Raw genomic sequence first — 27404 nt, 5'->3', positions numbered from 1 at the left:
AAATAAAAAGGAAGTTTACCTCCTTATTTACTCTTCCCCTGCAAAACAATGAAGAATATTCGCTACTTTAATTTCGCTTTATTGTAAATTCGATTTGATAATAAAAAAAACGAAGAAGTTAAGAACGATAACGCGGTTTCACAAATTTATACGAGTGAGTGATAATTATATTTACAACTACAATATATATACAAGTTACTCTTGGTCGATTTTTGGTTTGCACAGTGGCGGGCGATTTATTTGTTCCAGGCCGCTTTTTTTTGCGTTTTAGCATCCTCCATGATAAATGGTGTTAACTGATTTATTCGTACAAACCAGCCAACGGCTGTTGTCACATTTCCTCAAAGAATCATTTTTAGATTAATAAATACAATTAAGCCTGAGGAGATGACAGAGTATCGATACGTAATTGTCGAGCCTGTTGCCGCACTAATTTCAGCAGACGACATCAACGCGTTCTTGGGCTTGAAGCTGTGGAGACGAATTCGAATGCAATCGCGATCCACGTCGCCGGGAGAGCAGACGCAACGGTGTCCTGCCGCGTTGGGATCCGGTAGTGGGAAACACCAGCCACTTCGGCACACTTCAGGGGCAAAACAAGGTAATGTGGGTTTATGGCTTTCCGGAAATTTCGCGACATGTAAGACTGACATCGCTCTTGGTCTTGTGGGCTGAAAGGTGATGATGTTGTCTGGACGAGCCGCCTGCTTTGGTTCTTGGCTAAACGTATACCCACTTCGATGCAAACTGACTAGTCCGCTAGCATCGACCCGGAAACTTGCGAATAAGCGGTCCTCGAATGGTTCGAGACGGGCGAACGGTGCCTCAGTTTTGAGCACAGCACTCTGCTGGCCCTCGTAGTCGAAGCTGTATAATACCCGCTCGTGAATATAGTAGATGATGCGAATATTCGGGTCAAGGGCCATGGCTTCTCCACCCTGCACATTCTCATATAACACAGTTGCTAATGCGCGAAAGATTAGCTCCGGTGTAGAGGTGCCGTCAAGATGCACTCGACGTACGTTGCCCTGCTCGCTGTAGAACAGATAGCGTTCGACAGGGTCGACGGCGATGCTTGTAACGCTTCCCCGATGCGGCATGATCGTAGCTCCACGTCCGAAGAAGTTCACAAGTGTGATTGTGTCGCCGGTCAGTATATAAATCCTCTTGTTCTCCCAGTCGACGGCTAACCGACGTATCGACGTTGATAATGCCTGGTTTAGCTGTTTATCGTGCTCGTCGAGGTCGACAATGAGTGATCGGACATCCGTTGCCACTCGGTACTCCCAGACTTGGTGGCGATGAGCGAAAAAGACGATGTCCTTATATGCGACAATGTCAACGATAGCCTGATCGACTCTGAAAGGTAGATAAACAAAATAATGGGCCAGGATTAAATATATATATATATATATAGTCATGTGAGCAGTGACAGATAGGTGGAACGAATTTTCTTTTGGGTACCAAAGAGTGTTATATTAAATACTTATGGTAGTACTATTGGGTTACAAATAAATTTAGTTCGAAGTACTGATACGCAGTTATTGTATGCTTTGTTACAAACGATAGTTACAGCTTTCGTATCAGAGTACTGTGTCTTTCTTGTATCACTTAACTATTTCAATTAGATCAAGTCTCCTTGGGCCTTTCGAGGTGTTATCGATCATCAATCAAGTAAATTTTAGACATTCAAAAATACCTACGGGTTGCAAAGGCACTATATATTTGGAAATAGTACAGCAGATACGAAATTATACGAATAGTGCCAAGTAAATGTAATTCGTAAACTTCTATGGGCACACGATCCATAGCTTTTCTAATCAACCTAACCTTGTTCTTCTCTTATCTCGATAACTAAAACAATGCATAACGAGCTAGCTCATAATGGATGAGAAAACGCCACTAATAGCCCTGTTGGGAACATTTATCAAAAACTTACTTTACAGTTCTGATAAGCACGCGGCTTCGCATATCGTAAATTGCAATCGACTGATTTTCCGCTATGGCAATCAGCGGTTCGCCTCCTATGGCGCGACACACATTATCTGCGAACTCGCCATTTTCCAATCCCAGTTTCGCATCTGGGGAATCATTTGGCATTGTATGAGGAGCATGGTTAGATGGACACGCGCACTGGAAGAAGCCAACGGTATTGACGCAATACGACGCATGGCACGGGTTATCGATCTCGCACTCATTTAGATCAGTACATAAAAAAAGTCGCCGGAGTACTTGACGTCGTTCTGGACCGTCTCGTGATCCAGATGTTCTGTTGACCGCGTCGAAATACCGACGATCAAGCATATGCGCCACGTAACCCTTCGGGCATTGCACGCACGTATAGCCGCCGTCAAAGTTGAGACAGGAACCCTGATTTGCGCAGACGTCGTTGCTGTTTGCGCACTCGTCGATGTCTTCACATTGATCTTTGACAAATTGCTTTCCCTTGGGACATGGATTGCAATTGGACATCGCCAGTTCTAGATTCTTCTCACACTTGTACCCTTTGCCTTTTTTTTTGACGCACTCGGCGTCGTTAGAGCAAAAACAGAGTGACTCGTCTAAATTGTCCGCACAATCTTGATGTCCGTCGCATACGAGCGCCTTGCTAATGCATGTTTTGTTAGATTCGCACAAGAACAAGTCATCATTTGTTTCTAGAAAACTGCATTTGTCTTCTTCGAAATTGACCACCACCTTGTTGTCGCCATCCTCCTGAGACCTTCCTGAAGATGTTAAGAGTGCTACAAACAATATGGAAGCTAGAACCGCAAGGCTATCCGCCGACCGTTGTCGCATGACGCTCGAAACATACGGAGTTTGCGGCCCCGTTTGAATCCACAATGAAACTGGTCGATTCTCTGAAATTTCTGCGTCTCGAAGCACAATGTCGATAGCTGCTTTCAATTCCAATGCTATGAACCGTATTCGTAGATCCCGAAGTATCCCTATATCTGTTATATGTTTGCGCGAGATTATCACCTGCAAACGAAACGACTGACAATCAATGCGGCAAGGTCACTCAAGATACTCCATTCTACATATTCCGCAATGGACCACCCACCACTGATCGAGATGGAGCGAGACGCGACGCTTACCGCAGATAGGGTGTCATCACCAAATCATCGAGGCAGTCAGGATGACAGAGAGAAAAAGTGAAAGAAGAAAAAGAAAAAGCACAGGGAGTGACAGAAAGGTCATGACCGCAATAGTCAATTCGGAAAGACTGTTCCCGATGCAGAGCATCGTCGTCATCTACTGGTAATCTGTGTATTTGTTTGCGTGCTTATACTTGCCATCTGATCTGGGGCGTCTCTAAGCCGGTTGCCGGAGCTCAGTTATTGGCGGTGTCGCAGTCTGAGGCCAGATCGGTCTGAGTGAGGAGGTCTGATTGCGATTAAACCAGTAGCCGTTGTAAGCAAACTGTGCCATTGTCAGTACAGAGACCACGTCAATTTAACAACGGATATACATCTGTATGTATTGCTTGCACGGACAAGAGTAATGGCAGCAGCGGGATTGACGGACGACTAAAATATGGCGTACTGAAATATTTAGCTTTGATATGCTTCTCATAGGAGGTAGACGATTGCATCCTGTTCCACACGAAGAGGGCAATACAGGAGTATACGTACGCACTATGCTCATGTAAAATGTCGACTCGATAAGAGCTCAAACCATAAATAGGCTTTTTTTAAATTTTTTTAGCATAGTTAGCTATTTCTACAGTGTAAACAAGTTTTTGGAATCACCTCTAAGATATTGCACCAAGGTTTAAGGTTTAGGAGATTTAGAAAGATTAAGATAGGTTCTGCTAACTTTATCTGAAATTTGTTCAACATACTTGTGAAACGGTATAGTAACTAAATGTTATATTAATAATTTGCCAACGCTGGAATTTGAACGGGCTGTGGCCGCGGGCTCATGGTTACTATGGCAATACACTTGAAAAAACGCGCCGCCTACACAGACCACGTCGCCCATCCATAAAGGGGGTCAAAGATATGGTAGCGATGGGCAGGCCTCACCTAGGTTGAAGACTACTGACCATTAAAAAGAGAGGCCTATGAAATTTAAAAAAAAATGGGTTCTACTCTATATATATATATATGACACGTGGCATAAACGTTTCAGTTCAAAGGTGGGCGGTGAACAGACCATACGATTTAGAATCAATTTGGGACTTCAGCTTGGTCGTATGAAGGAACCCTTGCTCCACAATTGTAATTAGATCAGACTGAACCAAGTTCATTCTTTTGTCGTTTGACATACAAAGCGTCATATTAAATTATTTTTATCTATAAAATAAATTTACTTTGACAATTGTAGATAACACTCAGAGTTGAATCATATATCTTTTGTAGATACCTTATTCATAGAATACCACTAAATGTCTCGTCCACTCTACGCCGTCGAATGTTATGCAACCGAGACGGTCACACGCAGGAACTTAATGCAATTGAAAATATGTTTATGACTATACAATAATCTGCTTCGTGCGTCTAACAAAAAAGTACCAGCCTGTTCGTCAATATGGATATGCTGGTTTTAGCGTACTGCCTGGAAGAACATATGCAAAATGTGAGTAACTCTAATATAATAAGGAATTAGCACTGAACGGTGAGTGTTATGGAACAGGAGAAGCTGACTTAGTGTTTGCTGAGCCCCAGTTCATCTGAGGGTAACCATTGTGCGAGTAGCCAGTATATATACTTTAATAGTTAGTTATTTCTCTATAGCCTGACCTTTGTTACGTTATGTCTCTTGTTCCAAGTTGATTGGTTACGTCCAAGTTGATTGGTTAAAGGATCACCGTGGCATCTGTTTTCGTATTCATGTAATTCAATGTCTTTGGCTATCTGGGGCCTGCAGTTCTAGCGGTTAAAATGAATTTCTCTTCATACCACTATCAGTTAATGACACAAATAACTTCTAGGCGGTGTGCCGTCATGATATTTGTTTCATGTTGGGCGCTCAGTATAGCTGTGCATTTTCCAATCTCTGTTTTTCTTGATGTTTTCTTTGCATTTTCTCCTGATTTAAATAAGTTATAATTCAATATCATTCACATCACAATATATCTCTAGTTAGCTTACTGTGCTGCTCTTGCCCATGGCACAGATAAAGCTAGATTGGCTTCATATGGCTTTTTACATTCGTTTGATTATCAACTAGCTAAATGTTGCTATTTTGGCCCCCTGCTAACAAAAGCCCGGCAAGTCTTTCCCTTTTGTATGATCCGCGTTACTCTTGATGGGGTCTTATCGTACAATAGGTGCCATCTGTAGCATGTTTTCTTCTATTCTACATTCACGCTATACACGGGCTTCATTGCTATTGAACAAACCTCTAAGTGAAGCTAATCTGGACATTTAATAGAGAAATTACAGAAATTTACGCTGTCAGTACTGTCGACCTCCTCTTATATAGCTAACCTATGTAGCTATTTGATAAATAGATTGGCAATTCAGCTAGATATCATGGCCACCTTCGCTGTTCACACGCACTTAGTGGAATCACATAGTACTCCGAGCGACAGACATTGCTTGAAAAGCTTTATATTAGGCCCAGCAAACTGTTTGTTAAATCGACCTTGAATCGATCAATTCCTTATTACTCTGAAATTCTAAACGACCGCACCCCATTATGTTTTTCTTCTTTAAAATAAAATAGAAAAACGGGCATTTGAATTAATAAATTCAGTTTCGTTAATCCGCTCAGCTTTGGTGAATTCCCCACTTTGGAGATTATTCTGTTACTTTTCGTGCGTCTGTGTAGCATAATTGGGCTTACAATCCGCACCAACTAATGGAGACGTCCGTTTCGCCGGTCCACGTAATCCTAACAAAAGCAATCCTACAGAGGCATCAACAAACGTGTGACTTTGAACTTAACGGCTTAAACGGCCCGTAACCACGGCGTTTAGTTATAGTTATTTATTTGACTAATATGATACTGATTGTTTCCAAATAAATTGATAACGTTTTACTCGGTTGCCAACGGCCATAAATGCCGCGACCACAGTCCAATAATTCGTCAGCCTTCGAATAATGGCATCTTCAACACTCGTCATGGTCAAGCAAAGTGTGTCCCAAGCTATATTACACCGAAACACCAGTTTCGTAGCTATCCAAGTTGGTAAACAAATGAGTTTAGGCTGTATACATCGCGGTTGGCTACCGATTTTTAGCGGTTACGGTACAGGTGTCTCATATCCATAGTTTGCCATTACCAAAGGTCGACCACAATCCGTTGTCGTGCCCAGGACAACGCACTGCGGATGCCGCACCGACATATATATAAGTTACCCATATTTATGTTTGAATGGAGCGCGCACTGGTTTCGCATGAGGCAGAGATCCTGGAGACAGATTCAAGCTTTACTCTAACGCTTCCGTGAACAACTGACCGACTACAGGGCGTCAGTTGAAGCGGGGCTTCTAATTTGCAAAGTCTGCTACCACTTCGGAGATGCAGCTTAGAGGCATTCAACGATGAGGAAACGCAAGAAGACACCACGTATTTTGACTAGTTGATGGCGCCTCAGGCACGATACTACAAGACGAATGAATCCGTATTGATCCGTTGCGCCTTCTGTGGTGTGTAGCCAATAGGCTACCGACGGATCCGCCCGGACAACGTCAAGTATCTCCTTGTTCCGCTGACCATGAAACAAATACACTATATCATCGTTACATAGAGGTCTCGCGAATATGTGGGTGTAAACACACAAAGATTCTCCTATATAGAATGCTTCATAGTTTATGAAACCTCTGCTATATTGCTAGAGAAGCGGTAGGAAGCGACACACCGATGCTAATACACGAATAATTTTCGTTCCGCAAAAAAGTGTTATTCAATATACATTGATGAACGTTACCATGATATCGACACTTTACTTAGATACAAGTAGGTCGATTCGCTCAGTATCTGTGACCACAAATGACACTTCTGAAGTGCAACTGTTGTCGTCTTTGGGGGGTTACTATTTAAACCACTTCAGACTGCCATCATTGCAAAAGCATGACAATAATACATCGTACATGTTCAGTGGTGCCTTTTTTGCTCGCAGCCTTTCCCCCTACCATGTACAGTAAATAGGTGGCGTTAGTGACGATTCCTGACCATTCGTTGTTGCAGACCGATCGGTTTAGTGTTGATGCCACTGCCAGATGCATTGTCGCGTGTCAATCCCATAAACACACCTTTCTTTCAAGAGCAAAATGTATTGTTATTGCTTTAAGTCCAAATATATATTCATTCTTCTACCGAAACGGAGCATCAAACAACGCCCACTTCGATTCATTTTGACACAATGGACCCATAAGTCATAACAAGTCGCGAACAGGCCCCCCTAGATAGCGTTTACTATACATCTTCGCTGAAACAATCTAATTAACATGTCGACGCATTACCATCGGGCCATAGAAAAGAGTATGCTCAAATCTAAAAAAATCTTTTCTTGTTTTGAACAGACTGGCCTCTGAGCTCGTACTTTCGCTATTTATGACTCATGACCATTACGAAGACCAATTTGTATCCGATTTCGAATTTACGCTCCTTGCAGCGTATGCGCCGTAGCAAAAAGTCGATATTCTAGATTGTCTAAACGCCGCTCAAACGCCGCCAACTCGCCTCTAACGTATATGATTGATCTTCTTTATACGTAATTGTTACTGTCAGGTGAGATTCGGGTCGACAGGTGGACGATCAACAGTCTTTTCAAAATAACGTTGCGGTAATCTGCAAAAATATACTCGACAATGATATGCTGACAGTTGGTGTCTACGTGTGTGTGAACGAATATTATATATTTGGAAAAAAGGTCCGGCCCAACAAAGTCTTTGCCATCACAGTTCTTCCGATTTGGCATTGAAGTCAACTATGTTTTGTATGCGTGTTCGTTTCGGTTGATCGGGGGGACAGAAATATGGTCAAGAGCTGGTAGTTTTCCGTGACTGTTCCCACATACGGTAATCTATACACATAGTATGAAAATATTGACATTTAATATAGAATCAGTGCGTGTTTGATCGGTCATAGACACATGCTTGTTTTTCATAGCTCTTCTTCCTTGTTAAAAACGTTGTATTTATTGGTTAAAACAGCATCGTTTCGTTTAAGAAAAAAAAAAAAAACTATTTGGACTGTTGTTGGCAGCTTTCTATATGTTTTTCCATGTGCACCCGTCCTTTCTCACGTCAGACAAATTGAACACCAAAAAGCTAAATAGACGTTTCGAGCTACGTCAGCATTTCATCAAAGACGTCATATAGCCTTATATCATACAACATTGCTTTCTTAGCTCTACAAACAATACTCTGAACGAAACAACTGTCGATTCAATTTTACTAGTGTCCAGAGACCTGATTGTACCTCTTTACACCTCAAAGTATCGCCATAAATCGTCATAAACATTCTTACGCAACACACTTCTATACCAGACGGTTAAGTTTTATCGAGCAGTATATTTTGCCCGTTATTTATTTAGCTCCCTCTTACTTAACGGCCCACTACATTTTATTGGCGCTTCAATAAATGAAGTTACTGTATCGTTGAGTCACTGGCGCCCGATTTCTTCTCGTGTCGATAACGAACCACAACAACTACTACTACTACTACTACTACAAACACACGTTTTGAACACAATAATTTACCTAATTAATCCTAGTTGCCTTACGTCTTTATCGCAGGCAGATAGAGTCCCGCTTATAATTACTCTTTTTATAGTTACCTCTTTCGCGGCATCGTCGTCCTCATGCGAGCGAATCTTGTGGGATGACCGACTCTTCGACGGACAAACGTACACTTGGGTAAGGCACCGAAAAGTGGCACATGCTCATACCTCCTAACACGCTTCCCTGAACCAAGTGTGCTATGGGACCAATATTGAATAATAGCAGCAATTGGGTCAAAGAACAATAGCACGTCTAACTAACGTCGCCGGCAGCGTCGCCATATTCATTGCCCAGTTATCATTCCATCAGGTTTTTTTTCGCCATTTGAAACATAATAGTAATAGTACGATGTAAAAATATCTTTTGTTGTTAGCTGATGTTGCAGTCGCGAAATCTCGTCTGATTCAGCCTGCATGGCCTCGAGAACACCAGATACCCTCTTCACCCTTCGGTGTTCTACCACAATAGGAAAAATAGCACAAAATGATAATGTTATGCTTTGAAAAGATAAACACTAAACGTAACTTTTTTCTAGTCATACGTAGCATAAAGAGAAAAAAGGACGATTAGTAAAGGGTTTAAAGCAACCCGTCAGTGCAAACGGCCAGTACGCGTTGTTTGTATTTATCTTGTCGAAGCTGCTCGCAACCGACTCTTGACTAGTAAACCTATCTCTGCTTGTGAACACACAGACTGTGTACAAAAGAGCTAGGAGAAGCACGAGCATCCTTGCATGAATTTGCAGTCCCCCATGTATACAATCGTTTTGGTCGTACCGTCAGGCTCAAACTCAGTCACAGATTCTTCCGAATCCACGAATGATTAATTATTCAATTACGTCTCGAGATCGATACGTATCGACACCAGTATTGATTTATATTATAGTTATAGGATAGGTAAAAATTCTATTATTTCGTTTGATCTCGTCGTGCCACTTTTGTAGCAGATTCTATTTATAATAACTCAGTATTATTAGGCATGATTCCCACAATACCGGGCAGCCATAATAATCCAAAGTGACGATTGCTGCGTAAACATTTTCAGCAGTTTACTATGAGAAATTATGTCAAAGAAAGTTATTTAGGAAACACGTTCTTATAGGCGTGTGACCATCACTTATCTGCTGCTTAAATTTATCGCTGTTGAGTGCCCCAATTAACGGTCATTTAGAATTTTATTTTGTTTCTTTGAAAAATACGGTTCGCATAGGACTGCAGGCCACCAGGACAACACTTACCTCCTGTGGGAGTCAATCTATACAATTGGACCTATTCTAGCCGAAACCAATACTCACTGATTTTCAATTTCTTTCTTATACCTTACTTAAAACTAAACCTGGCCTTTTTTTAATAATACTACGGATTGACAAGAGGTGTGCCACCACATCGACGAGTCAGGGTCATCGTAGTCGAGTTCCCCGCGCTCCAGAAGAGCATAGTCCCTGGGGAAGAAAGTTGGAGCCCCTCCATCTTGCGTGCGAATCCGACATGCTAAGATCATCTTTTTTTTTCTTGGGATTCTATTTAGCCTGACCTTCGAAAGCCTGCTCTTTTCTGCAAGAAGGTCTCCGGCAAATCCGTTCCTGCTGCGCTAGCACCCTCAAGGTGGGCATATGTGGTGCACAAACTTCCTTACTCCCCCAGTGTTACGGCTTTTTACCTCTGCGTTAGAGAAGCTTGTGCCAATACCTCGCCTTAGACCATAATCTGAAACGCGTCATCCTCTACCCTGTTGGTATTTCTAGTAGGTATATGCCAAAGGCGCCTTTTCTGACCGATTCAGATAATGTTTAAACTACCCGTGTCTTGTAAGCTTTTGATAAGAAAGGGCGATAAAGTGGGTCAGTAGCACACGATTAATAATAACAGGCCCATAAGCGATATTTGAGCATATATTTGTAATTAACTATAATTATCCATCTGTGGACGTAGTGAAAAATTTCAAATGAACAATCTTTTACTTGATAAGGTGTCCATAATGGTAGATAAGCCAAATTGTGCAGGCCAGTCTTTGTCATCTAATACAGAAACTTTCCACCCTCACCTTTATCAACATTCTAACGCTATATATGCGATATGATTATTCTCGTTTTTCGTTGCCTCCTTTCTGACTTATGTGACGGTAGCTCAAAAGTACATACATCTTAGCGAAAGTCAAGCCTCGACGTGCATCGGGCCGACTCTGCAAGCAGTGCCTTCTCTGATCAAATCTGTTAACTACAATTTAAAGGCGACAGTCAACGGTCTCCTAATTCCATGCGTGGTAACAAAGCAGTGCTTTCCATGCTGCATCTAATCTTTGACCTGTATGTGATAATGCGACTCTTCTCGAGCGGGTGGCGTATTATCACGGGACAGTATGACCAGCCAAAACTATTATTTGTTTTTGTCGAATTTACTATACTATAACGTATGTATGCATGCGTGCATCTAGTCCGCTACAGTCGCCTAAAGGCAGCTATAGTACTAATGAAATGATGTCAATAGCATCAATAGGGCAGGCTTGCTTTGGGTGGCGTCGACTATTTGCTTCGTTAGATAATGACCGACGACGATTTAAGGTGACTTTTGGCTAGGCATCGTAATAACACGGTTACGACCATAGTTAGGCCCGCATCTGTTGGTACTACGTTCGACCGATTTGTCGTTACTCCTCGTATTCCGATGGAAAGCCGAGGCCACTGATCTGTTGCTTAGCCCGGGCAAACTAAACTTCATAGGGCACTGTCAAGGCTATGGTCATTAGCTGTAAATTATCATCAGATTGCAAGAGACCATGAGCTTGTCACAGGATGTGGTCTGTAATCAGAGAGTGTTGCCTTCCGTCGAATCTACAATAGGCTTCATTAGGCAAAACCGCTATTATGGTAAAATGCGTGAAGACTATAAAAAGTACCTATTCGATTTGATGGATGCAATTACTGCGGAGCTGGACTGCTCACTTAAGCAGCTTAATTTTGTTTCACCATGGTTGAGTATACTGCCTTATTACTCTAACTGGCAAAGGAACATAATAATAATGGGAATAAGGGAACGTTTGATTTGCCTGTTTGTACCTAAAACCTGAATATTGTATCCTATTACCTTCTTCAAACGATATAATTATCGAAAACTATAGATTACAGCAAGGCTCAGTGTATGGTTAAAGTTTCTTCGGATAAAAACAGTTTCAATCACTTGCTATCTTCTGGTCAGTAAGCGTACTGATATGGTTTACTTGGCAGTCCTACGAAATGTTAAATCAACCAATTAAAAGGCAGAGTTTCGGTAGCAAAAGTGGCGGGTTTCATCTGTTAATGTACACACATATATACACAATTATTATATATATATAGTCTCGTCGCTTGAACTGTTGCCCATCAGTCGCTACCAATATATTAAGATGGCGCCCGTCATCCTCAGCTAGGGTAAACAACTTTTATTTTCGCGGCCTCGTTTTTGCTTTGCCCCCTGCTACCTTCTCGAATTTCTACGCATTTCTAAACAGTTTCTGTCACGACTCGTCTCCTAAACTCCCTCCGTTTTCTATAGAAATCATCAAAGCCAGAAAACTACTCTACATCAATCTCTTCATGTTTTGAGTTGTAAGTCCGCTATAGTCGTTAGGCATAATTCCGGCATCAGAACAAACGGCTGGCTGGCTCCCAGCCATCACGAAACGAACCTCGAACCAGACCACAAGATCAAGTCCCTACGATTAGCAGGCTAGTACGTTAGCCACCAAGCTATCATGGGGACTCTACACCGCTTGCCATTGGCCGCAAAAGAGAAATACGTTAGTATTTACTTCCAACTCTATCATTATTTCTACAAGTGAGGTGCCGTTTACTTCGAAGCTGTTTCTACATACGTAGGCAGAGTAATTCGTGGTTGACTTGTGCTGTCATCAGCATCACGACGAAGTCATCATTTTACTGGCAGCTTCTCCTACGCCTGCATATGGAACAATCCCGCGTATCGTATCTGTCTAGGAGAATATGCGGATACGTCTATCTGTTATTTATCTCGCTGCCGTGAGCATGCATTTGTTGTTGCGGCTGTAGATTCGATCGTTCGCTGTCACACGCAGGTGCCTCATGCAGACGGAAAAGTATCAGAGGGATCAAAAGACGTAAATAGTTATCGTTTGATATCGTCGCACAGGAGCTTCCTGTGAACCGTTGTATCTAAAAGAAAGAAGAAGAAGAAACGCTGTTTGTTTGTTTTTTTAACGAAACAACGTTTACGATGGTCGAAGTCAGATGCACATTGTACAGTAATAAATCTGCCAACCGAATTGGTTCTGACAGAACGGAAGATAACTGTCAGTATGGGCTAGAAAACAATATAGGAGACTCGAATGGATGGTTGGGTGTTGTCGGTCAATATGGTTAGAAGAAACTCCACTTCAACATGTTGCACTATTCTATGCGGTAAAGCAATACATGTGATAATGGTTATTTTTCGGCGGCATTTGTGAAATTTTTCCTGAGTAGCATCGTAGCAGATGGACGAAAACAACGGAGTTCCGTGAATCTTGTCGCGCGAGAAGTCACGGAACCCTAGCTTGCTGATAAAAAGCTGTATAACCAACTGAAGGGATGGTACGCAAAGTATTCAATAACAATACTAGTCCATTAGGGAATTTCTTTCTAAATGTACTTAATTTGTTCAGTAGCGGCTGTTGTCTTTAACCTATCGCTCTCAAAAGAGACGGCCGTACATATCGGAATTATGGCAACAGATTAAGTTACTCACGCTAAGGAAATGTATACTTTTACTTCCTATATAGTTAATTGCGTGTCTGTCTGTTGTTTGAGCGTCACAGAAGCTCGCGATTTTTCGAGAATCCAAAACGAATTAGTTGTGACGGCCCCAATAACGCATGTTAAATTTGTAGACATTTTATTGCAAGTTAATCGTGCAGTGTGTGATCCATATAATTGGCTCGAACTGTATAACGCCTCCTGGACGCTTTTTAGCGCAGAAAAAACGGAAATATTTCGTAATGCTAAAAAGCGAAACTCATTTCATTTGCCATCCTTGGGGTAGTAAGGTAATTGAGCACCTTACGACCTATTCAATAACCCTAGTTGATAAGCCCTTGACGGTACGCCCTTTCGTGCGATAGCCTTAGGGCATTTTGAAACCAATACAGGAAAAGTATAAAAAGGTTCATGAGCCTCCGTTCAGTAATATATTTCTGCAGTGAAATTTGCTTCGATCTTATTTGGATATACCTTCGATGAGCTGCCTGGGATGCTCAACTACGTCATTTCTCTTATCTAATTTGTGTCCCAGTTTTCTTGGTTGCTCGCAGAGACGCACGAAGGCAAGATGAGTGCCACCATTTTTTTCCATTTTACACTCCCACCATGCAAGGCGCAGAAACAGTATGATTAATTAAAGTATGTAAGTTTGAATTAATAATGTTTCGTTAAGGATATGAAAAGCAACATTAAATACTATAACAGAGACAACGAACGGAGTGATAGGCCAGAAAATAAGGTAAGTGTTTCGATGCTTGAAGGCTATAGGTAAGTTGAGCTACATAGAGTAAAATAGCCTTTTACGATCTCGTGACTATCAACTCCGTCTATTGCCCCGCTTTTAGCGTGATTTGATTCCGTGACGAGACATAACTGGTCGTATAGCTTTCACCCTTAAAGGAGAGTGCAGTTACGACACGTGTGCCTTACTTCCTGAACCGTTTCCATGCACTAAGCCCGTTATTGTGCCAAGGCAGGTAGTTAGACCTAAAAAAATGAGTCAGCTACCAAGTGGCACCAAAAAAAGCTACTTTTGATGTCTGCAGACTTAACACGTACTCAGAATAGGATCGAGCCAATTGTACAGAAATTATTCAATGGTGATACGTAACTACGTTATGAATCTCATGATTTTCAATGGCGAAGCGAAAAGTAAGCGACAACTGGGATCCAGCGTGTGGCGTAACTATTGAACTCTTCAGATAAAAGGTGTTGTTGACATGCATGGCTAAAAAAGCTACTATGTTGAATAGTGTTTCCGTTAGTTGATACCAACGATTGTATATTTACTGAAGATATGGCCGCCAATATAGGTAGCAACTGTGTACACTGCACCTGCTAAACATGGGCTAACTGCTTTTTTTAACCAGATGGACGTATGCTGAATTTTTATGCCGTTTCTGCTTTAATACACATGGCTAGCTGGGCACTTAAACAAGGTGAAATTAAACAGAAAAAATATTTGAATGATTTACTTTATGGTTTCAAATAAATGAAACCGGAACTCTAGTTAGAACATCATAGGACTGACAGACAATGGCCGAATGAAATATATAATAAATCGTTATTCGTGAAAAACGTCTATTTTGCTCTGCCATCTCTTTAAATGAAGATCACAAAAAAAAAACAAGACTCTAATGGGATGAAGTAGAATAGGTTTCAAATGCTTGATTTTGAGAAATCACCATGAATGGTCCAATGTCTCGCTGGTCCCAATGTCCATGACCATGGTCTCAATGACCATTCGTCATTGAGATTTTAAGATACCGTCATGGCTGAAAAAAATTCACGAGCTATATTATTTGCTTAGTTTTGCCGTAGCTCAACCGATAGCGATTTCACAGGTTTAGGGCGACGAGCTAGTTCCAAGAGGGATCTAATGGATGCTAGGATCGTTCAGTAACTTATCGCAATAGAAGGAAATAAACAAAGATGTAACTTACAACACAATTTATTAATGCATTTTAGAAATAAAGAAGGTCATCATTCCAACCAACGGCACTAATATATAATTTTTAAGTAGTCTAGGATAAAGTATGACATTTTTAGCTTTAGCTCTGTCATATGTGAAACATACCTATTTAATAATGATTCATTGTATATTGTTCTTTCATTTCAAGCAATTTTAGAAACCGAACATCTTTTGATGAGAATCAAATTTGGCGTCTATCGACCCACACTCGAAGTTCTCTCGTATTTTTGTCGTTTAGATCACGGCTTGAGGGAACGCGTGAAAACACGGGCATCCAAAGTGGAGCTAGTTTTTTTGTTCTAATTTATTTTGCACTCTTGGAAACTATCTTCCTTGAAATATTAAAAACTACACGTTGCTGGTTGATAGACTTATGCCACGGTATCGATTTGAGAAACCGCAGTTGTGGATGCACAATTTCAGTTAACTAGGCAGAAGATCCGTCCGCCTTTCTAACCATCAAATGGTGTTGAAAGCAGAAATCGGTATAGGGTGTCGAAACTGGAAAGCCGCTGAACCTATATCGGATAGTTGGATCATAGAAATGCTGTCAGTGCACGCGTACCGCTTCCATTTTTCGAGTTGCTTGCGTCTATCAAATCTTTAGCAAATCTTTAGCAATCCAAAGCAGACAAGTTATTACTAGAAGAATCTTTATGATAGCAAGAGCTATCCAGACCTGGGAATAAAGAATTTAGACGTTAATGGATCAGTCCCCTTTAAAACCGAGAAGGTCCATTGATTCTACTGTTCGTTCAACGGACGGTCAGCTCTCGACAATGGTTAACGAGAAAAGTAGAAATAGAAAGTGGAGCTTGTTGTCGTAGTCGTAGCCTTTTTGAACAGATCGTTGCCGGCAGTTGATGATCAATGATGCAGCTATAAAGGCGGGATTCCTTATCATTATAGTAGGTACTAGAAGCAATCTAACGTAGGCCGTTCTTCGTTAACGGTGACATACTTTACTAATCTTGTGAAAGCACGGAAGGGGGGCGGGGGGAGGGGAAGAACAAATCTTGAGTTCGGGTCCAATAGAAGCACTCGAACGTCAAGTTGTAGTAAAACAAAATAAGTAGTTTTTTAATATTTCGAGTTTTTGTGTTTAGCATCGCCGTTCGGCATTCCGTTAGACGGCTGGCTCCCCGCCAAAACGGATTGTGTCTCTGCCAAGATTCGAACCTAGATTACCACCTAACCTTAATATTAGCAAACACGTTACCCATCGTGGTCAAATGACAGAACACAACTCGAAAGCCTAGGTGTCGTCAGCTTGACGTCATCAATTCATAAGGCAATGCAGTTTGCCACAGGCGGTGAACAGTTCCTCAATCCTTTTCAGAGTCCGCAATGCCAGCGAATCACCCTGGACATATCTGCGCATCCTCACGCAACCCAAAGAAGAACATTGTAACACTTCAGAGTGAAAAATAATGGTATTCTTTTACCGTTCGCTAGTGCATGCAATAAGCTCGAATTATTATCGACGAGCTTGAACAAAAAATCGGCTATATACTAATGATGCTGAGCACCATATTGACAGAGTTGTCTCGCGCCATTAACTAGTAATCGATCGACTGAATCTCCGATAAACACACTATACCATTTAAATTCCACTCTGCCGTGATAACAGAAAAGTAAAAGCATCTTTTAAAGGCTACGAGTGCTGTTTGTGGGTGTTCGTAAATTTACAGCATCATTACCTCAAGAAATAGTTTTTTTCGGTCTGTTCATCGAAAGGCCGTTTCCAAAGTCGATTTCTCTCAGATGCAAAAGACCCTTGAATATATTCGTAGCTAGAGACGCGGGCCAACAACCATTTGTGACGAAACGCACCACGAGCGACTCTAAGAAGCGTTTGTGACACCGATTATAGGAGAAACGAATCTCAAATCGACTTTGACGTCTACGAGCTTATGAATGTATCCATAGCACAGTTGAATAGCTTGTTCGATCGCTTGTCTTACCTTATATTTTGTATATGGCAATCATTCTTTTACCCGACCACTATCTCATGTGGTGGTATTTTATGTTGAAGGGGAGAGTCAGTATGTTATGGGACGCATGGAACTTTTTTTAAATGTAAGCGAGTTATTATTAGCATCCAGTAAGCGAGAGATTAAAGAGCGTCTTAATAATAATTGGTATTTAATGGTAGATTTATTCAGCATTGGTGGGCCGACAAATCTGAAGGCAAAGCTTAGGTTTGTGTCATCAAATCACTTTGCGTCAAAACGCTTTCTCGGTCCCTACACGTGAGATTCAGTCGCTTTAAACATAGAGTTATGGAAACAATTGCCGTTGTGTGTTGGACACGCCATACGCTATCTCTGATTATATATCCCGTTTACATAATTTATGCTGCACTTTATCCTCATAGCTTCAAAGGAATTTTTATTAATAAAAGGAAATAACGGAATTCACTAGATGATTTGTCATTTTTAGGTGATATTAACAAACTGGACTACGAACCGCTGATCGATAACAGAAGTCTGGGCATTAATATTGGGTCGGCCCTAGCCGTGACATCAGAACCCGCTTTGGAGACATCAGAACTAGACTCACTTCATTTTTCCATGCGCTTAATTTCTGTTTCCGGACACCACTCCAACTGTGTCAAGCGCACAGAGTCGTCACAACAGCGTGTGTTTGCGGTGCATATACAGTAATATTAGTGACAAGAAAAACACTTTATTGCCATGTACATGATACCTTTGCTTATCGCTACCGCGATATGTTCAGAGATAGCTCCAATGAAGACGACACGACGACATTACACCGAAGGCTTTCATTACGATTCACGTCTGATTGTCATATGTTTTTGCGACCCACTCATTTTTGGGGGCGGCAATGTTCAACCCACTCTCGGCGTTCTGACAATACGAACCGTGGTGCTTGCGATCCCGAAGCCTGCATCGTGGCCATATTTCCCCGATGAAACTCCGAAACCGGACGAGATGACCGATGTCGTTCGGTCAGGGTCATCAGCTGGTCGTCCACATAACATGATATAAACATGCAAGCAACAATATCCAGTTCGTTAATGATGATGATCATCATCATCCCGAAACCCAGCCGTCTCTCAGCTTTTGCCCTTGATTGATTTCTATTTTCTGTTTACTTGCTGCCATTTTGTTATGAGTTTGGTCACGAAAATCATCGAAGATTAAACTTTCGTCCTTTGGTGGGTAGCAGTAATGATTCTAAATACTGTCGCTGTTGTCAAATAGGGTGTCGTTAGAAGCTCACCTGCTTTTATTCGGAACAGGTATGCTGAAGTTCAGAACGCACTTTTTAGGCGTATTTGCCTCATGTAAATGCCCGAAGTTTACATAAAATGTGTCAGACATTATCGGTTTAAATTCTGCTAAATTAGGTAAGTCAGCCTTACTGTCGATTCTGCGAATTCTGTGAGGTACAAAAGGAAATAGCAGTCTCTGGCGTTTTTACTTTTCAGTTTTAAAATAGTGATTGATTGATCACCAGTGTCAAATCGTAGCTCACCGTTTTCTAACTTTCTATGCTATGGCAATTAAGTTTCTTCGTAAAACACGCAGATCTTGTTAAACCCATTTCGATATCGCACTGGGTGCTTGCACTGAATATTTATTTTTCCATTAGCTAAAATTAACATTTCAAGTTTCGCTCAGGGCAGATTAAGGAACGGTAACAGTCGACCAGTTTCGATCACATATAACGAAAACAATAGTAGCACAGACCAAAAGCAAATTTTCATCTCTAGATCGCCATAAAAAATCTTGCGATTTAGTCAGTATCCGGGATACAGTTTAATTCGCGAGCGGTATGAAGTAGACTTCAGGGTGATTGCTAGCAGCTCGAGCAGGAGCATCGATAGCGACAGTATAAGTAAAAGACAGCTGAAGCTTATCTTTTCGTTTACCACGAAAGGAACTAACCACAAATTTCAAATTTAACAAAATAATTAAGTGCGGCGAGCGTAAATGTATGTCGTAAGACGCTTAGATAATATCTAACTGCGCGGTCAAGAGTGTCATCGTATACCGTTAGTCTTCCGTGGAAACCAATTCCCATTTATCGCGAGTACAATGGTAACATCAAGAAGCTCCTCAAGTTCAGATAAGCTTATTAGAAAGAAGCCGCAGCCTTCAAAACGAAAATTGTCTTGACGCCCAGCTATTGCTGAAGGCTTTTTTCTATATCTACAGTCGTAAAGAGGATTTTTAATCTGTATCGTTCTGTCATCAGCGAACAGAGTTGCGCTCGTTCGGCCGGACCAGATCGAGCCTAGGAACCGATTACTTCTCCTTCTGATTTATAGAACTGCCAATGTTTTCAATACGTAAGGAGGGGCGCCAGCTTACGCCCCTAACATCGACACAACAACACGACTATTAGCGGTAGTGGCAGCCACATCAACAATCGCACTTACCAGTCCAGTAACATATTCGGCAGTCTAAGAAAGCGAGATGTGTTGAAGCAATGGAGTGTCCGATCGCGAGGAAAGCGACAGCCTCGGATGAACACCACAGATGGCCGGTAACGACCCACAACGGAGATATTTGTGCATGATATATATATGAGATGATACAGTGAGTGAATGAGTCGTTCTTTCCCCAGGCCCCCGTTCCTTCCTCCAATTTGGCTTCTTCTATATCGAAACGGCATCGTACTCCATGTACCACGCCCTGATCTGTGAGCTCTGTTATTGACGCGCTTCTTCCACTTGTGTGTCGTCGGGTATCCAACGAATAATGACGACCACACGAACACGGTCTCGAACGGGACATCACGCCTATGATATCGCAAGCGGTACTGGCTACTTGATCTTGGCGCTGAGACACGCTAGGGGAAAAATTAAATCGCCAGCCGGGGTGTGATGAAGAATAAACTGCCGACGACGAGACGGGAAAGGACGGCTAAGACAGGCGGGCGGGGGGCGGTCAACAGCAGCAGTCGTCGGCTGAATTATTTCCATTACTCCGCTTCGCCGCCGTGGCTCTTATGACTATTACTTGCAGTAACGGATCGAGTGTATAGGAAGTGAGCGCGTCGGGTAAACTGAGCAGTTAGCTACCAATTATTCATCAATGCTATCGCGTATAACTGATAATAGCTAATCTAAGCGTGAAAATAGGCACTCTAGGGGATTACCGTCTGCTGAAACGAAAACCGAAGAGGGTGAAAAACGGATAGACCCGAGAGGATAGTCAACACATTCATATAGAAAGAAAAAGAACACAAGGGTATTTGAAATAAATTATTGTGTGATTCTATTACTGCACATGTATCGTATGTATCTTAATATATCTATGTGAATGGACAACCAATGAAAGATAGCAGAAAACCTGCTTTAAACACTGCCGCAGTGCTACTATATGCGTATTGTACGTATAAGTGATATAAGATCCATGCATATGCAGAAAATTCGAGAAGGATTGCGCCACACTTTGTTTCTTTACAGGATAGATCGTATTGGATCGTAGAGATTTTGGGTTGAAATTAATTTAAGAAGGCATATTTCTAGAGAGAAGAACAAGGGTCTCATCGTCTGAATAATTCGTTCTGTGAACGATGAGACTAGACGCTGTGAGGCTTTGTGAAAATATATCTACCACGCATACACAGTAGTAAACATCGATATAAAGGCAATAATAAAATGTCAAATTAACATTTTCGGTGAATAACTCGTCTGAAAGTCCTCAGTGGTTCGATGGGGTAAGGCAGTCGTTAAAATCTCGTCTGAACTGTCACACAGCGAAGTGCCTGTTCATTCAGCAAATCTAACCCTCTAATAGGAAGGTCATTGTTTAAGTTGCCCCACTTGGAAAAGAAGATCCACTAGTTGCGTCCTTTGGTCGAGAATTTGCGGTGCAAAGATTCTCTAGCTTCTCAATTGTATAAAGATCAATCATTTACTAGTGTTTGATTACACATTCTTCCCCTTCAGCAAATTTTTATACACATGGACACACCCAACGATCTTTTTTTTCTTCTTCAATGCAAACGCGATTCTATTTTCTAATTAAATTCCCGCTGATAATTAGATTATACATTATCTGATCACCACAAGTGTCAGGTGATATTATAATCTTATGTGAATTTTATTTTTTCTCATTCATTCAGTTAGACGGCTTTGTTTTTCTGTGTCTCTGCAGATCGCTTTCATAGAAAGCAGGTTCAATGAAACTATTACCCGGTTAAGACTATAGGTATACACAGATAGAATATTGTCGTCAACGTCAAATTCGAATGATTCGTGTAAAGCTGTTTGGCCTTCTGTGTTTTCACTGCATCTTGCGTTCAACGCCGCCAATATACACAGATATAACTCCATAAAAAGTCCTGTCTGCGTTCGATTATCACAGTATGCACGTATCTTGCATCGTAGTGTTATAATAAAAAAGGACAGCGTCTATGGTGCTTTTTTTTGCTTTGTTCCAATGCTAAATGTGGTTCAGCATAGATATCCATAGCCTTCGGTCCGGTGCATAGTATAGCACCCCAATGTCGTCAGGACTTCGAGGCCCTTGTCACCGAAGGGTGTCCGCGCACAGCAAGCCTTATTCTCTCTCTAATTAGAAGTGCGCACATCGTAATGTCAATCCAGCTACGATGACTATCGCGGAGTAAATACGGGGAGTCACTTCCGTACTTTGAATAATGACCGGACAAACACAAAACAATCTGACACAAAACAGTCTTCTGCGCGTTTTTCTCGCTCTGTCACCAACAAAGCCTGCGAGCTTCAATAAACAACAGAATTCTCAGCCGCCGCTGCAACAGAGACAGCCTGTGATTTTCCGCTCTGCGTTGCAACCAGATTATTACAGCACTTTCAACTGAAACATTTTCGGCGATGCCATCTTCTGCCAGATAACAATTTACGCTAGCTAGTTATTTACATAGGAGTTCGTCTGCTCGTTGGCTGGGTAACAATTCAAAAGTAATTCACAAAAGGCGGGAGAGAAAATACATTGCGTGTCGATTCACGTCAACGCACAAATGTTGCGTGCAGATAATGAAAAGCCTTTTGCTACGCTCAATTATAATGGCCCTGATTGTTTTGTCGTAGACGTAAAAGCATGAATAAAACTAACGATCATCACAGTAATGCCGGGAGAGTTAGTTGAAGCAGCTTTATAGAATGACCTGTTTTATAGCGGATTTAACAGTGTTGAGTTAAGGTGTATTTCGAAAAATTGAGTTTTATCATCTGAATCATAGAGTTTTTACGAATCGCAATAGATTCAATCTTCAGGTCCGAGTATAATCAGATATTGAATTTGATGGCGGGCTAATTTAGCTAGCTCTATCTTTCGCTGGGGAAAAATCCCAGTCAATCAAATCGTTGTGCAGACATCGTTTCAAGTTATACATATATTGGTTCGGTCGTTCAAGTGACAGCGCGGTCAAAGAAAGAATTAGGAGTCGCTCATTTCTGTCAATGAAACACTGTGATGATATTTTGTATGTAATTGTATGTCAACCCAAATAGCTTAAATTATGACCATAGATATTATAGTTTAGTATATCGACGTTTTTCGGGACTCTAAATGAAAAAATAACATTTTTCTGCTAAAGGGTGTTAGCAGATGTTACATAAAGTATGGGGTAATTTTTAATAAGACTATCGCTTCAATTTCGTGTGACGACTGCAGTAAGCAGCTTATTCAGCGACGAACGCTACCTCTGAAAAGCGTAACTTATGGCGCTTTCGTCATTGCAAAACAACAAACGTATAGCCAGCATGATCTCCAAACGATGAGCGCTACAAGGCCGTTCACAGGCTCATCCGACCAAACCTACAAGGGGGAATTTCCTACGCCGAATTTTTCCTTTTGTTTTTTGTCGTTATCAACGGGACTGTTTGAGAGAATGTGTTTGCATTTAATAATCGAGCTAGAAACAGGGCTCGTGAGCATAGGACACGTCGAATACTGGCTTATAGTTTTCGAAATTTTCTTTGACGACATGTAGACCCATAGATGGATGAGACATAATTATTGAATACAAATTACATTCCTTGTTTAGCATAGGTTCGTGTTTTGTGCCTAACTAGGTTATATACTCGAAAGATCACAGTTTTAGGCGGGTTTGATGCTCAATGTACATATTTCTCGTATAAATCTATTCTTTCCGATTTGCTCATGTTGTTTGGTATGGGTCTTGTTGCCCTGCTGTGTTGATCGATACTACGGCTATTTGCTGCTCCATTAAGTGGTCGTTGAAGATGTCCAGCATGTTTAGCGGGCCAAGTTTTGGCAAAATATGGACACGATCTAGTATTATGAAGATATTTGGTGCTATATAATAACAATGCCGCCAGGCGGCTGGACGACAGCGGACGTGCATTAAAACAGTTCCAGTATCTTTGCTATGACTGGCTGTTAAATTAAAGGATACGTGAAGTGGTATATCTTTAAAACCGGACATGCTTGCTTTCGAACGAAACAACGTGCAACGAGGGTAGGCTGAGTAAGACTCGAACATTTATCTAGTACCTCTGAGCCTGGCAAGAAAAAAATAATAAATGCGTTTATTAAATAGTAAATGCCAAACAAATAGAAAATCTACACTGACCTCCTGTAGACACTACTGTTGGATTATCATTTGAGAATTTAGCCTCGTGTTTTTCGACCGATCTTAGCAAGCCTAAATTTAGCCCCACCTTTAGGGTGACTTCAAAATGTCAGTGCAACAATAATTATAGTACAACGAACTATTTCAGTGTTAATCCGTGGTCAAACATTTGAAATTAGATACAAGCTATTTAGCATAGGTGGTAAGTTGCACTATAAAAAAAAACAACCTCCTACGAGTGTTTTTTCCGTCCTTCTACGTTTTTCGTTCATCACCTTTATTTTTCGTTCATACGTTGCTAAATTAAGAATCCTTAAGTGGAATTCAAATTTGCCACTTCAACGACCGACGACGAGGGCGAAAACAGTAATAACAATAGAAAATCGAAGCCAGCGAACTTTATGGTCTTTGTCAAAGTGTCGTTGACAGGCCACTCGACTGGTTGAAAACCGTAGAAGAACGTGTATTCCAATGAAGAGAAGATAGGCATTGGGGAGTCTTCGTGAGGGCTAAGATGCTTCATCATAGCCTGATCGTTTGTATCACGACAAGCGCAAAGAACGCACAGATAAACATGTAGATATTAGTGGAATATATAATAATAACAACAACGATAGCGCGTCTCTTACTTATGTCTAGCAAAGAAGACATTTGTACGTAGTTCCATCACATTATAGTTGTAGTTGACTTTAATGCTTATATAATAGCGTGAATGACGATAAAGGTCGGCGTTATGTCAACTACTATGGAAGCACTTGGCGTGAAGCTTAACGTGTTAATCATTGAAAATAGTTGTGAATTATAATCATGTTTATACATGACGGTGCCATAGACGATTATTCAATTATATATATGAAGAGTTGACTTAATTATTGGTATATTGGTAATTATTGTATTTGCAATTTGTGTGAAGATCGGATCCGACGCTCAGGAACGTATTACTGTATCTAACCGCAAAAATCTCATCACCAATTTAATGTTCCGAGCAAGAAAAAGCGCTGTATAGCTGGAAAATGAAAAATTCTTCAGGCACATTTGAATTTTAACTGAATAAAGTAGGGAGCAATACGAGTTTCACCAGCCAGCCTTTTCCTGACACACTATATTCACATCCGCTTAGACATCTTAGTTGACAACTGCGTTCATTTGTAATAACATCGTCCGTTCAAAGAATAAATTCATTTTAAAAATATCAGTGTTTTATGTAGCTTTTGACCAGCAGGCAAATGAATTTTAAATTTTTTACAATCAAATGTCTTAAGGCTTGGACGACAATGCCCCTAATACTTGCCCTTTTACTAATATTACTTTTGTGGCCGATCTTAGAAGTTGTAGATGGTGCAAGTATAATGTTTTTCACGATTCCAGCACGGAATATCTGTCTATAGGTAGGCCTTTGGGTACATAAACTTGTGACAAAACCTACTCCGTCTGTTACTATTAAGGTCTAACGTGAGCTTAGGGCGTAATAATAATACGATTAAGTTGAGAACAAACTGTTCAAATGTATAATACTCTTAGACGATGATGCGACAATTTTGTCTAAAACAGTCGCTTGACTTATTGCAAGACTGGTAAAAAAACCTTTTTTTTTTTTTTTTTTTTTAGCTCATCTTGATTGATTGTAGCAATAGCTGACCGTACGCAACGAATATGCCAAACGCTATCGGAGAGGTATACCTAGAGATCGCGTCAGTACGATGCTGAACCTATAGACGTCATATAACCCACCGTGAGACATTCTAGGCAAAGGATAGATAAAGAATAGAAGGGCCTAATAGTTGACCACAATTCCGAACTTCAGGAGCGTAGTGCCTGTTTTTCTCCCGTTTCTCTATCCATTAAATAGGCTGTTAATTAACTGAAAGCTGTAAACAGTAAATAACTGTTAAAGAGACAAAGCTTTCACATGCACGCAAGCGATATCTTGAGCGAAAAGCTAAGCAGAATTGTATTTAGTCGTACGTTTCCCGCTACCTTAAGTACAACACAACGAAGTGCATTTGTACACGGTTCCGAATCTATACCACCTGTTTCTGCATAGGTTTGTCACGCAGGCACGTTACCATCGCAGCATCGCGGAGACCTGATTTGTACGCGGGAGCATTCTCTGAGTAATTATTATTACGTTTTCAATTGCTTCTGTATGAATGAATGTATGTACATTCATGTTTTTTGAGAACATGTGTTAGTCAGTTGTTCTGTATAGTTTGAAAGCGATATTTTTTTTGACGAGACCTTAAATGCGAGTATAGAGGATAGCAAAGCGGCGAAAGGATATTTTCCCTAGTCGGTCTGGAGTGTCTTACACCTACCGACTCTGGGGTATTTCGAACATAACCTGTACCACTAGCCAAAGCTATGAGGTGTGCACGCTCGACTATGTGGCCGTGCAGCCTTTAAGACATAAAAGCTGCCAAAGTTATATTAATGTGCGTCGATTATTGTAACTATAAACTGATCTAATATTTTTGACAGCCTCGTCATAGATCACAAACGTCAAGACGTGCAGCAATGTGAAGCTACTACCTAGGACACACATAGTTGTTAGGTTTCGTCAAACATAACATGCTTCGGATTCAAACAAATGCTTCTCCTAAGCGTACAGAAACAAAGCACAGAAATCTCATTTCACTTGTATATATACGTGTATGTAGAATAGAATCATCGATAGATCGCTGTCTAATTGTTGTAAAAAAAAATATATTGTCTCATGTATAGTCTATAACTGGAGCGGGTCCTTTAAGTCATATGATTACCAACCTTTTCCACATCGATTTTACGGTGTAAACAGGGCTCACAATGTCTGTTCCAGCCTCCAACGAGCTGTTACGTGTCTCCGGTTGTCTCAAAATTTTACTGCTACGGTTATTGCAAGTTTTCTTACTGTCTGAGACAATTGTCTGTTATAGACGATATGAATTACGTTGCGCTACCCACATTCGTCCAATGCGTGTGTTCAAGGCTGCGTAAACACTTTAATTACACTAGCGCCTCCTGTAAACCATACAAGTTAATGCTTCACTTAAAACACATCTTTACTCCGTAAACACCACGTTTTTCATTCGGCAACTCGGTCTTCGTTCCACTTGTCAATGTCGACTCGCGGCCTGCATTCAGATCGAGTACTTCCGCTTGCGATCCTTTTTTCTCCGCGTTTCTCTTTGTTTTCGTTCAATTTTTGAAAAATCTTGGAAAGCATCATTAAAACCCTAGTGGATTCATCCCGCTCATTTACAGTCACTGACTGTGAGGTTATTGCTGTGCATATCAGACGCAAATACCCCGAGGAAGTAAATACACGAACTTCAGCATCATCGCCAACTGACCACCAAGCACCAACCAGCATTAGGAGCGATGCCTAGCTGATGGTCCGGTGCGCGTGACGGCTTACGGGAGAATGAGTCTGTCTCCTCTTTCGCCGTCAGCTCAGCTCGTAGCCCTTGTTA

The 27404-nt window shown here is 41.2% G+C and overlaps 1 protein-coding gene across 2 annotated transcripts; it reads right to left on the bottom strand.

Annotated features, from left to right (window-relative positions):
• Positions 1–63: 63 nt before the first annotated feature.
• Positions 64–27404, bottom strand: LOC111267602 (uncharacterized). 2 transcript variants are annotated; one of them, XM_086971373.1, is made up of 3 exons: positions 26719–27404; positions 1940–2997; positions 64–1359 (listed from the first exon to the last, which is right to left on the bottom strand). In XM_086971373.1, the coding sequence occupies exons 2-3, from the start codon at positions 2797–2799 to the stop codon at positions 342–344; spliced, it is 1878 nt and encodes a 625-aa protein (XP_086827499.1). In that variant the 5' UTR covers positions 2800–2997; positions 26719–27404; the 3' UTR covers positions 64–341. The 2 variants fall into 2 exon arrangements, with proteins under 2 accessions (XP_086827499.1, XP_086827498.1); XM_086971372.1 differs by having other exon boundaries at positions 1940–2982.

This window comes from Varroa jacobsoni, unplaced genomic scaffold (genome assembly GCF_002532875.2).
Source record: "Varroa jacobsoni isolate VJ856 unplaced genomic scaffold, vjacob_1.0 scaffold_1203, whole genome shotgun sequence".
In the NCBI taxonomy this organism is placed as follows: Eukaryota; Metazoa; Arthropoda; class Arachnida; order Mesostigmata; family Varroidae; genus Varroa; species Varroa jacobsoni.
Note: the sequence above shows the minus strand (reverse complement) of the source record. Positions and strands in the feature narration are given on the sequence as shown.